General features: G+C 52.0%; 2 protein-coding genes across 8 annotated transcripts in view; both read left to right on the top strand.

The window, feature by feature from the left end:
• The window catches only part of YAF2 (YY1 associated factor 2), an 80,591-nt gene extending 77,429 nt beyond the window's left edge, over positions 1 to 3,162 (top strand). For 2 of the 5 annotated variants that reach the window (XR_016213174.1, XM_089304045.1), the window contains 2 exons: positions 622 to 774; positions 1,389 to 3,162. Coding sequence is in view for 4 of the 5 variants with exons in the window: in XM_089304045.1 (XP_089160171.1) it covers positions 622 to 774; positions 1,389 to 1,623 (388 nt within the window). In the remaining variant the exon portion in view is untranslated. Of the gene's footprint in view, positions 1 to 621; positions 775 to 1,388 lie in introns of those variants that run through there. The other 3 variants (XM_017343269.4, XM_008259394.5, XM_089304047.1) reach the window with 2 other exon arrangements.
• Positions 3,163 to 10,658: 7,496 nt separating this feature from the next.
• GXYLT1 (glucoside xylosyltransferase 1) overlaps positions 10,659 to 12,261 on the top strand; it is a 39,488-nt gene continuing 37,885 nt past the window's right edge. The window contains exon 1 of one of the 3 annotated variants that reach the window (XR_016213173.1): positions 10,659 to 10,953. Coding sequence is in view for 2 of the 3 variants with exons in the window: in XM_051850958.3 (XP_051706918.1) it covers positions 10,742 to 10,953 (212 nt within the window). In the remaining variant the exon portion in view is untranslated. The remainder of the gene's footprint in view (positions 10,954 to 12,261) is intronic. The other 2 variants (XM_051850958.3, XM_051850959.3) reach the window with 2 other exon arrangements.

Raw genomic sequence — 12,261 nt, 5'->3', positions numbered from 1 at the left:
TGCAGTTCCTATAGTAGATTCCCACTAAATACAAGTCTTGTGTGAGGGAGTGAGTAAGGAGGCAAGTCCAAAGGACTGGGCCGATCTTCAGGGTTAAGAAAGCATAATGAGATTGTGGCGAGGAGGAACTTGAAGTATTCAGGCGGTAAGGAGTGAAGGATGTTGACACTCAGTAAGTATTTGTTAAATGACTAAATTAAAGTTTTTAATGGAAAGATCAAACAGCCATGTCACAGATATTAGTTATTTCCTTGGAAGGAGGAAACTGAGACAAAATACTATATTAGTGTAAACTCAAGTTTAGTTTTTAATAATCTGTTTATATGTGCCTTCCTATGAGCATTTGATACATATTTTTAACAGGTTATTATGTTGGTTTATGTTGTTAAATTCTAATGTTCTTACCATATACCTTGGACTATAACTTTTAACTGTTACTGTAGTTCTACTTTTGTTGGACAGGAAAGACACTAATATATATCTTTTAAATCACGCGTCTGGATTACCTTATATTTGAGGAATTTTGTCCTTGAAAATCATCTTAGCATGTATCTGTCCTGCTAACAGGAAGGATATAAACTCTGCATTGCAGTAAAACCTCTCTTCTTGACATGCATGCAGGAAGCCCCGGCCCGTCTCCCAGCTGGTTGCACAACAGGTCACACAGCAGTTTGTGCCCCCTGCACAGTCAAAGAAAGAGAAAAAAGATAAAGTAGAAAAAGAAAAAAGTGAAAAGGAAGCAACTAGCAAAAAGAACAGTCATAAGAAAACCAGGTAAATCTGCAGTGTCTTGTCTTTGATTTATTGAAATGAAGCTTTCTTACTCCTGTTGCCATCACTTGTATTCCTGTACACAGAATAGGAGTTAAGCATCTCTCCTCTGTTGTTGTCAAGTATGGTGAAAGGTGTATTGGAAATTAAACACAGAGGACGTGAATATGAGCTTAAATGAGAGGATGCTGCTTTTCTTTTTCTTCACACACCGAAAGAGCTCTTTGAGCGGCAGAAGTGCTCTGAACCCCGGACAGCTATCTGCAGGGGCTCTCAGGCCACCGTGCAGGAAGCCGGCCCCTCTGGAGCCTGGGGCCCCGGGGGGCTCCACCCTGAGCGTGGCTCAGTCTGAGCTTTCACCACGTGCCTCTGCTGCAACAGCAGGGCGCGGCCGCAAGGAGACTGCTCCCGGGCCAACCCGGGTTGCGTTTTGCTTGTTTTAACATGCTGAGGCTCATGAGTGGTTGGTTGGTTAATGTTAATGATTTGAAACATTGAATATTTTTGTGGCTGGTTCCATGTGAATCGCTTTAAACTGAGGTATTCATTTTCTTACTTTCACCAGAAATTTGGCAGATAGAAAAGCTGGTTTAAAATGTGACCATTTTTGTGTTTAGGCCAAGATTGAAAAACGTGGATCGGAGTAGTGCTCAGCATTTGGAAGTGACCGTGGGAGACCTGACGGTCATCATTACAGACTTTAAGGAGAAAACCAAGTCGCCGGCCGCGTCCAGCGCTGCCTCCGCGGACCAGCACAGCCAGAGCTCGAGCTCTGACAACACAGAGAGAGGGGTGTCCAGGCCGTCTTCACCCCGAGGGGAAGCCTCCTCGCTGAATGGAGAGCCTCACTAGGCTTCATTTTCACGTCTGTCCTGCCATGCACACACAGAGTATGCCAAGAAGTGCCACATTTTCATGACACAGACGTTCATGCAAGTCCATAATTTGAGTTTGACACAAAATGGAAACTTGTTAGAATTTGTCAGATTTTAATGCAGTCTTTGCCTACCAGACATTTCCGAGACTTAACATTTTGGTCTCTGCAGTTAAGTGCCATGAAAATGTGGTTGAATTACTCATTATGCAGTGTTATTGGTAAGTCTATTCTCACTTTTAGTTTAGTGAATTGTAACACATAATTCTTGAATTCTCTACTATTGGCATGTAATGAATTTAAATTTTTTATAACATAGTGCAAGCTGCCTAAATATGTATTATTTGAGAATTGTGAAACAAATAGTTATATGTATACAAGTCAGAGATCAACTTAATCAACTATTGCTGCAACAGGATTTTCTTAATGGTTATCCTCTTAAATACACCTGCTGGTACTTGGTGTGGTTAAATAGGAAGATTGTTATTAAATAAAGAATTTGTATGAACCTTTGCCAATGTTTTTGACACGTTTTACTAAATTATTGTTCCTGAATTATGTTTCTGGTTTTATGTTTTTTTTTTGTTTGTTTGCTTATTTTTCAAAACATTCATTTATTGTAATGTTTACTAGCAGACTAGTAAACAATAAAGCATTGATTGTTTAGCTTTGTGATTCAGGTTTAGTGCTGTTGTCATTGAACACTGGTATTTTCTGTATTATATAAAACATTAAAATTGAAATAATTATAAGCATTTGGCAAAACAGAAGATAAAATAATCTTGCCATGTTTTAAAAGCTGCAGTTTTGGAAAAGCTTTAACTTGATGATAGTTCTATCACTGTTTCCTTGTCCCAGGCTTCTCCAGGGTCATAGAAGTATATATCTAACACAGAATGGGGACTGTTGCTCAGAACTGGAAATAGCTAATGTTAAATCAGCCGGACTGGCCTCTTACAGTACATACTACAGTTCTTAGGAAGACCATAGTACCCGATTTTCAGATACAGCTGCCAATTTCTGCATTTATCAGTATCCTGAAATAAAACAGTATTTACAGCCCCACTCACTATTATGTAAAATTACCAATAAAATATTTTTATGACTACAGATTTTGCTTTTTTGTTTACAACAAATAGAGGGTTTTATGTTTTATTTGAAAATCCAACTTAGAAACCACACAGTACTCCTTAAATTTTCCTCGGGTCTCCTGCTCTCTTTTTTACCATTTGTTTAATTTGTGCTGGCCCACAGGAGACTTCTGAAATGTGAACGAATTAAAAATATAACTTGGTACAGAAATATCACATAAAATACATCATGATAACATTTAAAGAAAAAAGGCTGTGCACCCTGACAGTTGTGATCTGTAGTGGTTCCGCGTGGCGATGTAATTCTGTTACTTACAGTACTTTTTCCAGGCACAGTGGCACTGTCTTTTTTTGTAAGATGCTAGTTGTGAAATACAGTTAATTGCATACAGTAAAAGTCTGTGATTAAAACATTTATATACCTCATTCTTTAGTGTTGTTAAATGAAAAATTAAAATTTGTGTTTATTATAAGACACTCCTCAGTGAAATACCAACCAGCTGGTTAAGTTATGTTCTTTTGAAACATGAATTTTTTTGTCTTATTCTGTTTTTCATATGTTTCAAATATTCATTTCTGGAGATAGTAAAAATTAAAAATAATCATAATAGGGAAAATATTCTAATTGTTAAATCAAAACTTTGTTTGCAAAGCATTGCATCTGGTGGTAATCAGTGGCTTTCAGGATGTGTCTCAACTGGCCCGAGAGAGCTCCTGACTGAAGGCGGGCTTTGACCTGGGTGAGGCGCTCTCCTGTCCCTGCGGGAACACAGTACGTGGAGGGTCACAGTGCTGACTGGTCCCGTGCTGGGTGCCCCATTGTAGAAACTCATTCGAGCTCCAAGAAACTATTCAAGCTCATTTCCCATCTGCAAAACAAGGGTGATAATCGGATGTCACTCATAGGGTGTTGGGAGTGAATGTTAATTCACATAAAATTCCTCATGACCTGACACACAGCAGTTGTTAGTAAACATGAACCCTCATTATAGATGGGACCGCTTTGCAAAGATTTTTTTTTTTGTAACAAAAATTATTTCCATGACCTCTTGGGTGACCTGAGGAAATACTGCTCTATAGGAGGAGTGTGGCATAGGAACAGTTTCCGTAACTCAGCCTCAGGTGTCTGCTCCCACAAAGACCTCCTTTCACAGGTAAAGAAGCTTGGGGCTGTTGCTATGGCACAGAGGGTAAAGCCACCCCCTGTGACACTGGCACCCCATATGGGATGCTTCGTGTTCCCGCTGCTCACTCCACTTCTGAGCCAGCTCCCTGCTGATGCAACTGGGAAAGTAGCTAAAGCAGCCCAAGTGCTTGGCCCCTGTGCCCACGTGGAAGACCTGGAAGATGCTCCTGGCTCCTGCCCTCAGCCTGGCCCAGCCCTGGCTGTTATGACCATTTGGGGAGAGAACCAGAGGATGGAAATTTGATCTTTAAAGATTCATTTATTTGAAAGGCAGAGCCAAGGGAGAGAGAGAGAAGAGAGATCATCCACTGGTTCACTCCAGATGGCCACAAAGGCTGGGGCTGGGCCAGACCTAAGCCAGGAGCCAGGAGCTTCTTCCAGGTCTCCCATGTGGGTGCAGGAGCCCCAGCACTTGGGCCGTCTTCCACTGCTTTCCCAGGTGCATCAGCTGGGAGCTGGACTGGAAGTGGAGCAGCAGGGGCTTGAAGTGGTGCCCATATTGCGGTTTAGGCTGCCATGCCACGCTACCAGCCCCATAAAGAAACCAAAAACCTGATTTTACTGCAGTGTGGGGCTGGAGCAGTGTCTGAGAGGACTTTTCCCTTCTCTTATGGTACCGTCACTTGCTTCCGTGTCATCCTCCCCCAAGTATTCCACACTAGGAGGACCCCAATTCTGGAGATCCTTCCACCGATGTTAAAGCACCCATGGAGGTTCAGGGCCTGGCCGAGGGCGCAGGTTTAGCTCTGCTGTGTGAATGTATAGTATAGTTTGAGCATTGGGCTCTTTTTGACCGCATTCCTTTCAGAAAGCATGTGGAGTTTCTCAGAATTTATCATGAGTCACAGTGGAGATACACCCTGAGGCACACAACAATACATATTGTTTTCTTTTTTTAAGAATTTATTCATTTGAAAAAGTTACACAGGCAGAGAGAGAGAGAGGGCTTCCATCGGCTGGTTCACTCCCGTCAGCTGCAACAGCCAGGGCTGTGCTGATCGGAAGCCAGGAGCTTCTTCTGGGTCTACCACGCGGGTGCAGGGGCCCAAGGATTTGGGCCACCTTCTACTGCTTTCCCAGGCCATAGCAGAGGGCTGGATCGGAAGTGGAGCAGCCGGGACTAGAACTGGCGCCCAAACGGGATGCTGGTCCTGGTAGGCGCCAGCCCCCGAGAATACATATTCTTAAGCTGTTTATATCAAACAGTACAACGCTGTCAGAATGAAGATTGGGTTTTTTATTAAATGCTTTCCTAAAATAGTGATAATACGCAGGGTGAAGATATTTAAAAAGAAAAACCTCAGCTTTTCTAAGTTGATAACATAGTAACTTGGAAATGAAAGTCCTTACTGCCTAAAATGTTTCAGCACATAACACAGATTAGTGATAAATGTTGCAGAAGCAGCAGCTTCCACGTCCACGTAGTTGCTCACTTTACTGTCTGGGTCTGTAGTTTATACCTCTCCTGGAATCTTGACGGGCTGACAGAGGAAATGAGTAGTGAGAGACACTGCTGCTGTGGGCTTTGTGTGCAAGGGGGGGGTTCCAGTACGAACAGCCGTCTCGGGAGACACTCGCTCCTCCACTCACGGCGGGCACCTTCAGGTGTCTGCAACCGGGAATGTAGAAAAAGGTTCAGAAAAGTCAGCACTGGCACAAAGGGCCAAGCAGGGTGTAGACAGACCGGGGAGGGGGTCACAGGATGCGACCCGTCTTTCAAAAGCAGAAGGAAAAGAATGCTTTCTGTGGCCCCAGAAAAATCCGAGATGAGGAAGGCTAGTAGTTGGAGACGGGAAGACGGCACACGGAGCGGCAGCAGTGACACGGCCCCCGGGGGAGCCAGCTGGCCGCAGAGTGGTCACCAGGGAGAGAACAGAGAGCTTGCAGTGTCCGAGGACACGTCCCAGATGCGCTGTGACGACTCACGTGACCCGGTCGTTCCCTAAAGCGTAGCGTGGGTGTAGTGGGCTGTTGGCCAGGGCAGCAGGACGGGTGCTGGGGTGCTCGGTAGTCTCACCTGGAGTCACATAGGCACTTTGCTGTCCTGAAGCCACGTCCGCGGCAGCCCACACGTTTCGCTGTCAGGCCTCTAGTGCCCAGCTGGTGCGGACATTCCTGCCTGGGAGCTTGGGGAATGCCCCGGCCTGATCAGACATCTCCATGGAGAAGTCCAGCCGAGCCCTGGAGACACCCTGCCTGCTGCCGGTGGGTGTGTGACTGTGCGAGCTGCAGCTGTTGTCCTCGCAGTGGTTCCCGGATCGAGGCTTGCTTACAAAGGCCTCATGTGTCATTGTCGTGTATCCACTGTGGTTTGGGTGGCAGGCAGTGTACTATGGTTGGCCACAGAGGATGTGAGCTCGCCTCTTAGAGATCTGTAAATAATCAGTGTCATTGCCACAACCATCAATACACGTCGTCGAAGCAGCAGAGACAGTGCTTGCCAGCCTTTTGTTTCTAGAAGATTCATTTAGGGTAAATATGCACACCAAGACCACACTGAAAAGTTGGGGCCTCCCACAGAAGTCTGCGGCTGGTGATGCCGCGCCCCACGGCAGCCGGAGTTCGCAGAGGTTTCGCACTGAGCCGTGTCACATGTGAGCATTTATCACTCTCAAACCCAAACTTTAAAAAACCCCACATGGTAGTTCTTGGTGAAAATGCTGGAGAAATTTATTTGTGTCTTTCCGGACGTTTTTTCAGCTGAGTAATCAACTTCCTTTTCCTTTATTGTGGACAAACCGGTCATCGATGGTGCTCAGATTAGCCATAGTGAGAAGTCTAATGATGTCGACCTGATGGCCTGCCTGCCTGTAGTCTAACTTTTGCTTTTAACAAAAACGGTTCATTTACCTGAGAGACAGACAGGGCTCTTACTTGCCAGGTCACTTGCCTGTAACAGCCAGGGCTGGGCCCGCTGTGCTCAGAGCTGGGAACTCACTTCTCCAACACGGGTGGCAGGGACCCAACTAGTTGAGCCATCACCGCTGTCTCCCCGGGGACGCATCAGCAGGAGCCTGGAGTCGGGAGCCGGAGTCAGGACTCAAAGCCAGGCACCTGCATGCCTCACTTGGGTGTCTTTACCGCCAAGCGTATTCTAAGTTCTGATTCTTGATGGTTTTCTCCACTACATTCTGATTTATATCTGTTTCTCTTATTCTTATGAACTGTCTCAAATCTCTCGTGTTAATGAGGAGAAATAGCAATTTTTTAGAAACTGCTTTGTTTGACGGTGTGGGGAGAATCCCAAGGGAAATGTGCAGAGAAAGAGGCCTTCCCAGTGGCAGCTCCAGAGGTGTGCAGATGTGTGTCCAGCTGGGCCCGAGATGACGCTGGGCTCGCTTCCTGTGCGTTATGTTCCTTACCCTTTCAATTCATCATAATTAAGATCAGCAGTGAAACGGTGCTGTGTTCACTTTTCGGAGCCGACAAGGATGGGACAGACTGGACCACTAGTGCAGGCCATCACTCCTCTACAAAGGACAAAATGGTGGGCAGCGCACCTTACAAAAGCCCAGTGGGCTCGGTTCCCCAAAGAAAGCAGCAGAATGTCCACAGGCTGAAGAGGTAGTTCTTGGTCTTTTTTAAAAATTTATTTTTTTAAAAAAATTTATTTGAAAGGGAGAGTTAGAGAGAGAGGAGGAGGAGAAGAGAGAGAGTGCTGCCATCCACTGTTTCACTCCCCAAATGGCCGCAGAGCCAGAAGCCAGGAGCTTCATCCAGGTCTCCCGCATAGGTGCAGGGGTCCAAGGACTTGGGACATCTGCTGTTGCTTTCCCAGGCCATAGCAGAGAGCTGGATGGGAAGTGGAGCAGCCAGGACTCCAGCTGGTACCCATACGGGATGCCAGCATCACGGGCAAGAGGCTTAACCTGTCACAACGCAACTCTCCAGCCACTGCCGTCATTTGGGGAGGGAACCAGCAGATGGAAGACTTCTCTGTCTCTCCCTCTCTTTTTAACTCTGTCTTTCCAATAAATACATAAATCTTTTAAAAATTTTTACTTTGTTAAAAATACAGAAGGGCCAGTGTTGTGGAACAGGGGATTGAGCCACTGCTTGTGACTGGGTTCCGTCCAGGCACCTGCCAATGGGCCTGGGAAGGAGTGGTTGATGGCCCACGTGCTTGGGTCCCTGCCACCCACCTGGGAGATGTGGATGGAATTCTTGGCTCCCAGTTTGAGCCTGGTCCATGCTTGGCCGTTTCAGGCATTAGGGAATGAACAACTGGATGGAAGATCTCTCCCTTTCAAATAAACAAATGTTTTTTTAAAAAAATACAGCCACAGGTCACGCATAGCAGGACTGCCAGGGGATGTACAGGCATATGGGCTTACAAAGATTCCTGGTGCAGTTCCAGCTAAGCCCTCGAATTCTGGTGCCTGGTGGCATCAGAATCCTGGATTTTTAGGAACTTGAATTCTTAGCACTGCAGGCAGGATCCTAGGGTGTTGACAGATTTTGGAGGATATATGCTTGCTTTGTATAAAACTTCCACCATGGCTAAATTTTCCCCATGGCCATGCAAACCTGGCTTTCATTTTAGTGACAAATTTAAAAAATAATCGAGCGCTGGCGCTCTAGCGCAGCAGGTTAACACCCTGGCCTGAAGCGCTGGCATCCCATATGGGCGCTGGTTCAAGACCCGGCTGCACCTCTTCTGATCCAGTTCTCTGCTATGGCCTGGGAAAGCAGTAGAAGATGGCCCAAGTCCTTGGGCCTCTGGACCCGAGTGGGAGACCCAGAAGAGGCTCCTAGCTCCTGGCTTTGGATCGGCACAGCTCCAGCAGTTACAGGCAATTGGGGAGTGAACCATCAGATGGAAGACCTCTCTCTCTGTCTCTACCTCTCTCTGTGACTCTGTCTTTCAAACAAATAAATCAATCTTAAAAAATCTATTACACTCTTGTGTTAATGGCAGTGGAGGGTTCCTGAGCCCTGAGCAGGGGAAACCACGGCTCATCCACAGGGTGCCCTTTGGTCCCCTCCTGCTCAGCCCTCGACGCTCGTCCCTTGCAGATGGAAACACCAGCTGCATTCTGGCACCCGGGGTGCCTACTGCCTCCCGTTCACTGGGTTTCCACTGCTCTTTTTCTGGCCGTGTGGCCAATAGCTGCGGTTTTCTCAGAATGCAGAGAATGACTGTCTTCTTTTCTGTCCCCACATTTCTTAGTCTGAATGAACACGTAAAATGAGTACAGTGGGAGTGGGTGTTTGGCAGGCCCACGCCCCGTTCTGAGTCCTGGCTGCGCTGTTCCATACAGATCCAGCTTCCTGCTAAGGCATATCCTGAAAGGTCTCTGAAGCGCTTGTCAAGGGATGATCTGGCCCGGGACCCTGATGTCAAGTAAACGAACCCCGTTATTCTTCCAGACATGCTGCTTCCAAAAAAACCTGCTGCAGGTGTGGGGGCCACATGGCCTCTCTTGGTGCCACTCCGGTGTTTTAACCGCCTGCGCGGCACAAGCAATCTCTCTTCATTCTCACTGCATTTCGTTTCTTGACGGAAACAGTAACTGCAGCTAGCCTATGCGACCCTAGCCGTTCTTTATCGAGTCCTGGCTCTTAGCAGTTTCTTGGTAGCATATCCTCAGATTCCGCGCTCACGCTCTGCGTTTGTAGCTCGGGGTCCCTGGCTGGATTCATCTCCGCTCCCTGGGAGCTGCAGGGTAGCAGGGGGGATGGCGAGTCCTCCTGCCGGCGGCGCTCTTACTTGGGGATGCTCCGTAGCTGAGCTGCTTCCCCAGCCTGCCTGCCGCGCGCATTCAGTAAGCGTTCGCCACTCAAATCACCACGTTTCCACCCTGCACATCTTCACGGCACACTGCTTTCCATGTTCTTGGCCGGTTAAGGCAAGAAATCCAGTCCTTGCTGGGGTGGGACGCGAACTTGAGACGTTCCATGGTCCTGGAGTCCGGGGGCTTCCAAGGCAGGCTCCGCACCGCCGCACGTGCACCTGCCCAGGGCACGGCGCGAGGTTTTGAGGGTTTGAGGGTACTCTCCAGTTTCCTGCACCGGGGCTGCCAGAATTCTGCCTCCAACAGAGATCGGTCCTAAAATGCGGACGCGGTCCTGTCACTTCATGACACGAACCACCCCCACCGCCCGCCCCGTGGCTGTCCAGGGTCCGGCGGGCTGCGCCCAAACCCCTCCCTCGCGTGCCAAGCCAGGCGCGCCGGGATCCGGCCCCTGCCCTGCCTCGGCGGCCCGCGCACCCCCTCGGCAGCTCTGCCGCCGTGGCTCTGAGCGCCCTCGCCGCGCACGGCCCCGGTGAGCGCACTGGAAGCAGGCCCGGGGAAGACAGAGCGGAAGCGGGGAGAGGGCCCATTCCGCTCCGGATCGCGGACGCTGGGCTGGGCAGGGTCCGGAAGACGTGGGAGGCAGGCCCCTTCTGCGGCCTGCAGGGGCACCGGCCGGCCGGGGTCGAATCGGGGTGTCTGGGGGCGACCCCCACGGGCACCTCCAAGACCACGCCCCGTGCGGACCCGCAGGCCGAGCCGCCCGTGCCCAGCACGTGGAGAGCTAGCCTTCCAGTGCAGGGCGCCGGGCGCCGCGGCCGCTCGGCTTCTCCCCACCTCCGTCCTCGCGGCCCCCGGGGGCGTCGCCGCCCGCGCCCCGCGCCCCGCCCCGCCGCACGCCTGACCTCGCGGCCGGCCCTGGGCGCGCTGTGCGTCCGGCTTCCGGGCGGGGCGGGCCGGCCGCCGGGCAGTGGGCGGGGAAGGGGCGGCGCGGGCGGGGACGCGCTGCGCCCGCGGCTGCGCGGAGCCGCTCCCTGCGCGGCGGGTCGCCGGGGCCGGCGGCGGGCGCGGGGCGCGGGCCGCGATGCGGCGCTACCTGCGCGTCGTGGCGCTGGGCCTGGCCTGCGGCTTCTGCTCGCTGCTCTACGCCTTCAGCCAGCTCGCCGCGGGCCCCGAGCGCGGCGCGGGCGGGGAGCCGCGGGCCGCGGCGGCCTCCTGGCTCGCGGGCGGCGGGCGCGGCGTCGTGAGCGGGGCGGGCAGCGCGGGCCCCGCGGCGCGTCCCGGCCGGGCGGACAGGTACGGGCGGCCGCGTTGGCACTGCGGAGCCGGGGGCGCGCCGGGGTTCGGGGTCCGGGCGGAGGCGGGGGCGCGCGGGGCGGGGGGGCGGGGTCTGCCGGGCCGGGGCTGCTCGCGCGTCCGCTCCGCGTCCCGGCCGCCGGCCCGGGCGAACCGGCTGCTCCGCCCGGGCGCGCCACGCCCGTGGGTCCGTTCCGACCCGTGTGTGTGTGGCGCTCTTCGGAGCAGGGAGAAGTTGGTTTCCAGCCTCTCGCTGGGAGACTCGGAGCTGCCCGGCGCCCGGGGACGTCCCCCTGGTGCTGGCGGCACCGCTGCGGGTGGCGTCGTGAGTCTGCACGTGCCCGTGCGCCCGCGCTGTGCGTGTTCTTTCTGGGATCACTCGGTGTACGCCGAAGCTGGTGGGGAGTTAAGAATGACTGGCGATCCTTAGCCATGCCCTGGTCTGCGGGGGTGGGGTAGAGCGATCTTTCTAGAAACAGCTAGAAAGCAGCAGGATGGCCTGGGTGGTCTTGGGGAAGTCGCTGCCCGAGTTGGTGTGGGTGTGAGGTCTGGGTGTCTCCGGCGGCGCACTCTGAAAACAGCCAAGGAAGCCTGGGCGTTCGCCATGGCTGGAGGTGAGCATCTGAGTGCGCGCCTCTCGGAACCTCTGGGGCCCGAGAGGAGCCCCGGGCTCGTGCCTGCAGCCTCCGAGCCTTGCTGGTCACCGCCTCGGTGAAGCCGGTGCAGGTGCCGCGAGGAGAAGCTGCCTGGTCATTTGCTGTGTCTTGAGAGTCAGAGACCCGCGTTCCCAAGATAAAGAGGACAGGCGGATACGTCCGTGCCTTTAGCCACCACTTTCCTGCTTTTTAAAAAGTTTGCGTTAAAGAGCTGAGGAGAGCGTGGGCATGGGAGCCCCAGGTCCCCTCTACCCTCCCCACCCTCTGAGGGCCAGGGCTGAGCTGGGGAGCGCACACCTGGGTGTCCGTGTGACTGACAGGGCTCAGCTCCTTAGGCCCGCTCCCCTGCTGTTGCGGGTCCAGGCTGGCCGGGGGCGGCCGTCAGGTGCAGACGGGGCACTGCGCTGTGTCGCTTCCACCCATCGTGTTGCCGGTCCATCCTGTTGCCAGCCCTGCTATTAGATTCAGGTCAGGCAGGTTCCAGGAGTTCGGGACTGCCTCCCGGGCCAGGCCTGTCACCCTGGGTGTCAGTCCTGGGAGGGGCAGGGACGGCTGACCTCGGGGAGCCCACAGAAAAGGGCAGGTGGAAGCTGAGCTGTGTGTGCTCTGGGGCTGCTGCGCATTATTTTCGGCCTCGATGGGACTGTGAAGG

This window comes from Oryctolagus cuniculus, chromosome 9 (assembly GCF_051225735.1).
Source record: "Oryctolagus cuniculus isolate XC-2025 breed Fujian yellow rabbit chromosome 9, ASM5122573v1, whole genome shotgun sequence".
In the NCBI taxonomy this organism is placed as follows: domain Eukaryota; kingdom Metazoa; phylum Chordata; class Mammalia; order Lagomorpha; family Leporidae; genus Oryctolagus; species Oryctolagus cuniculus.
This window is presented reverse-complemented; position numbering and strand designations above follow the sequence as displayed.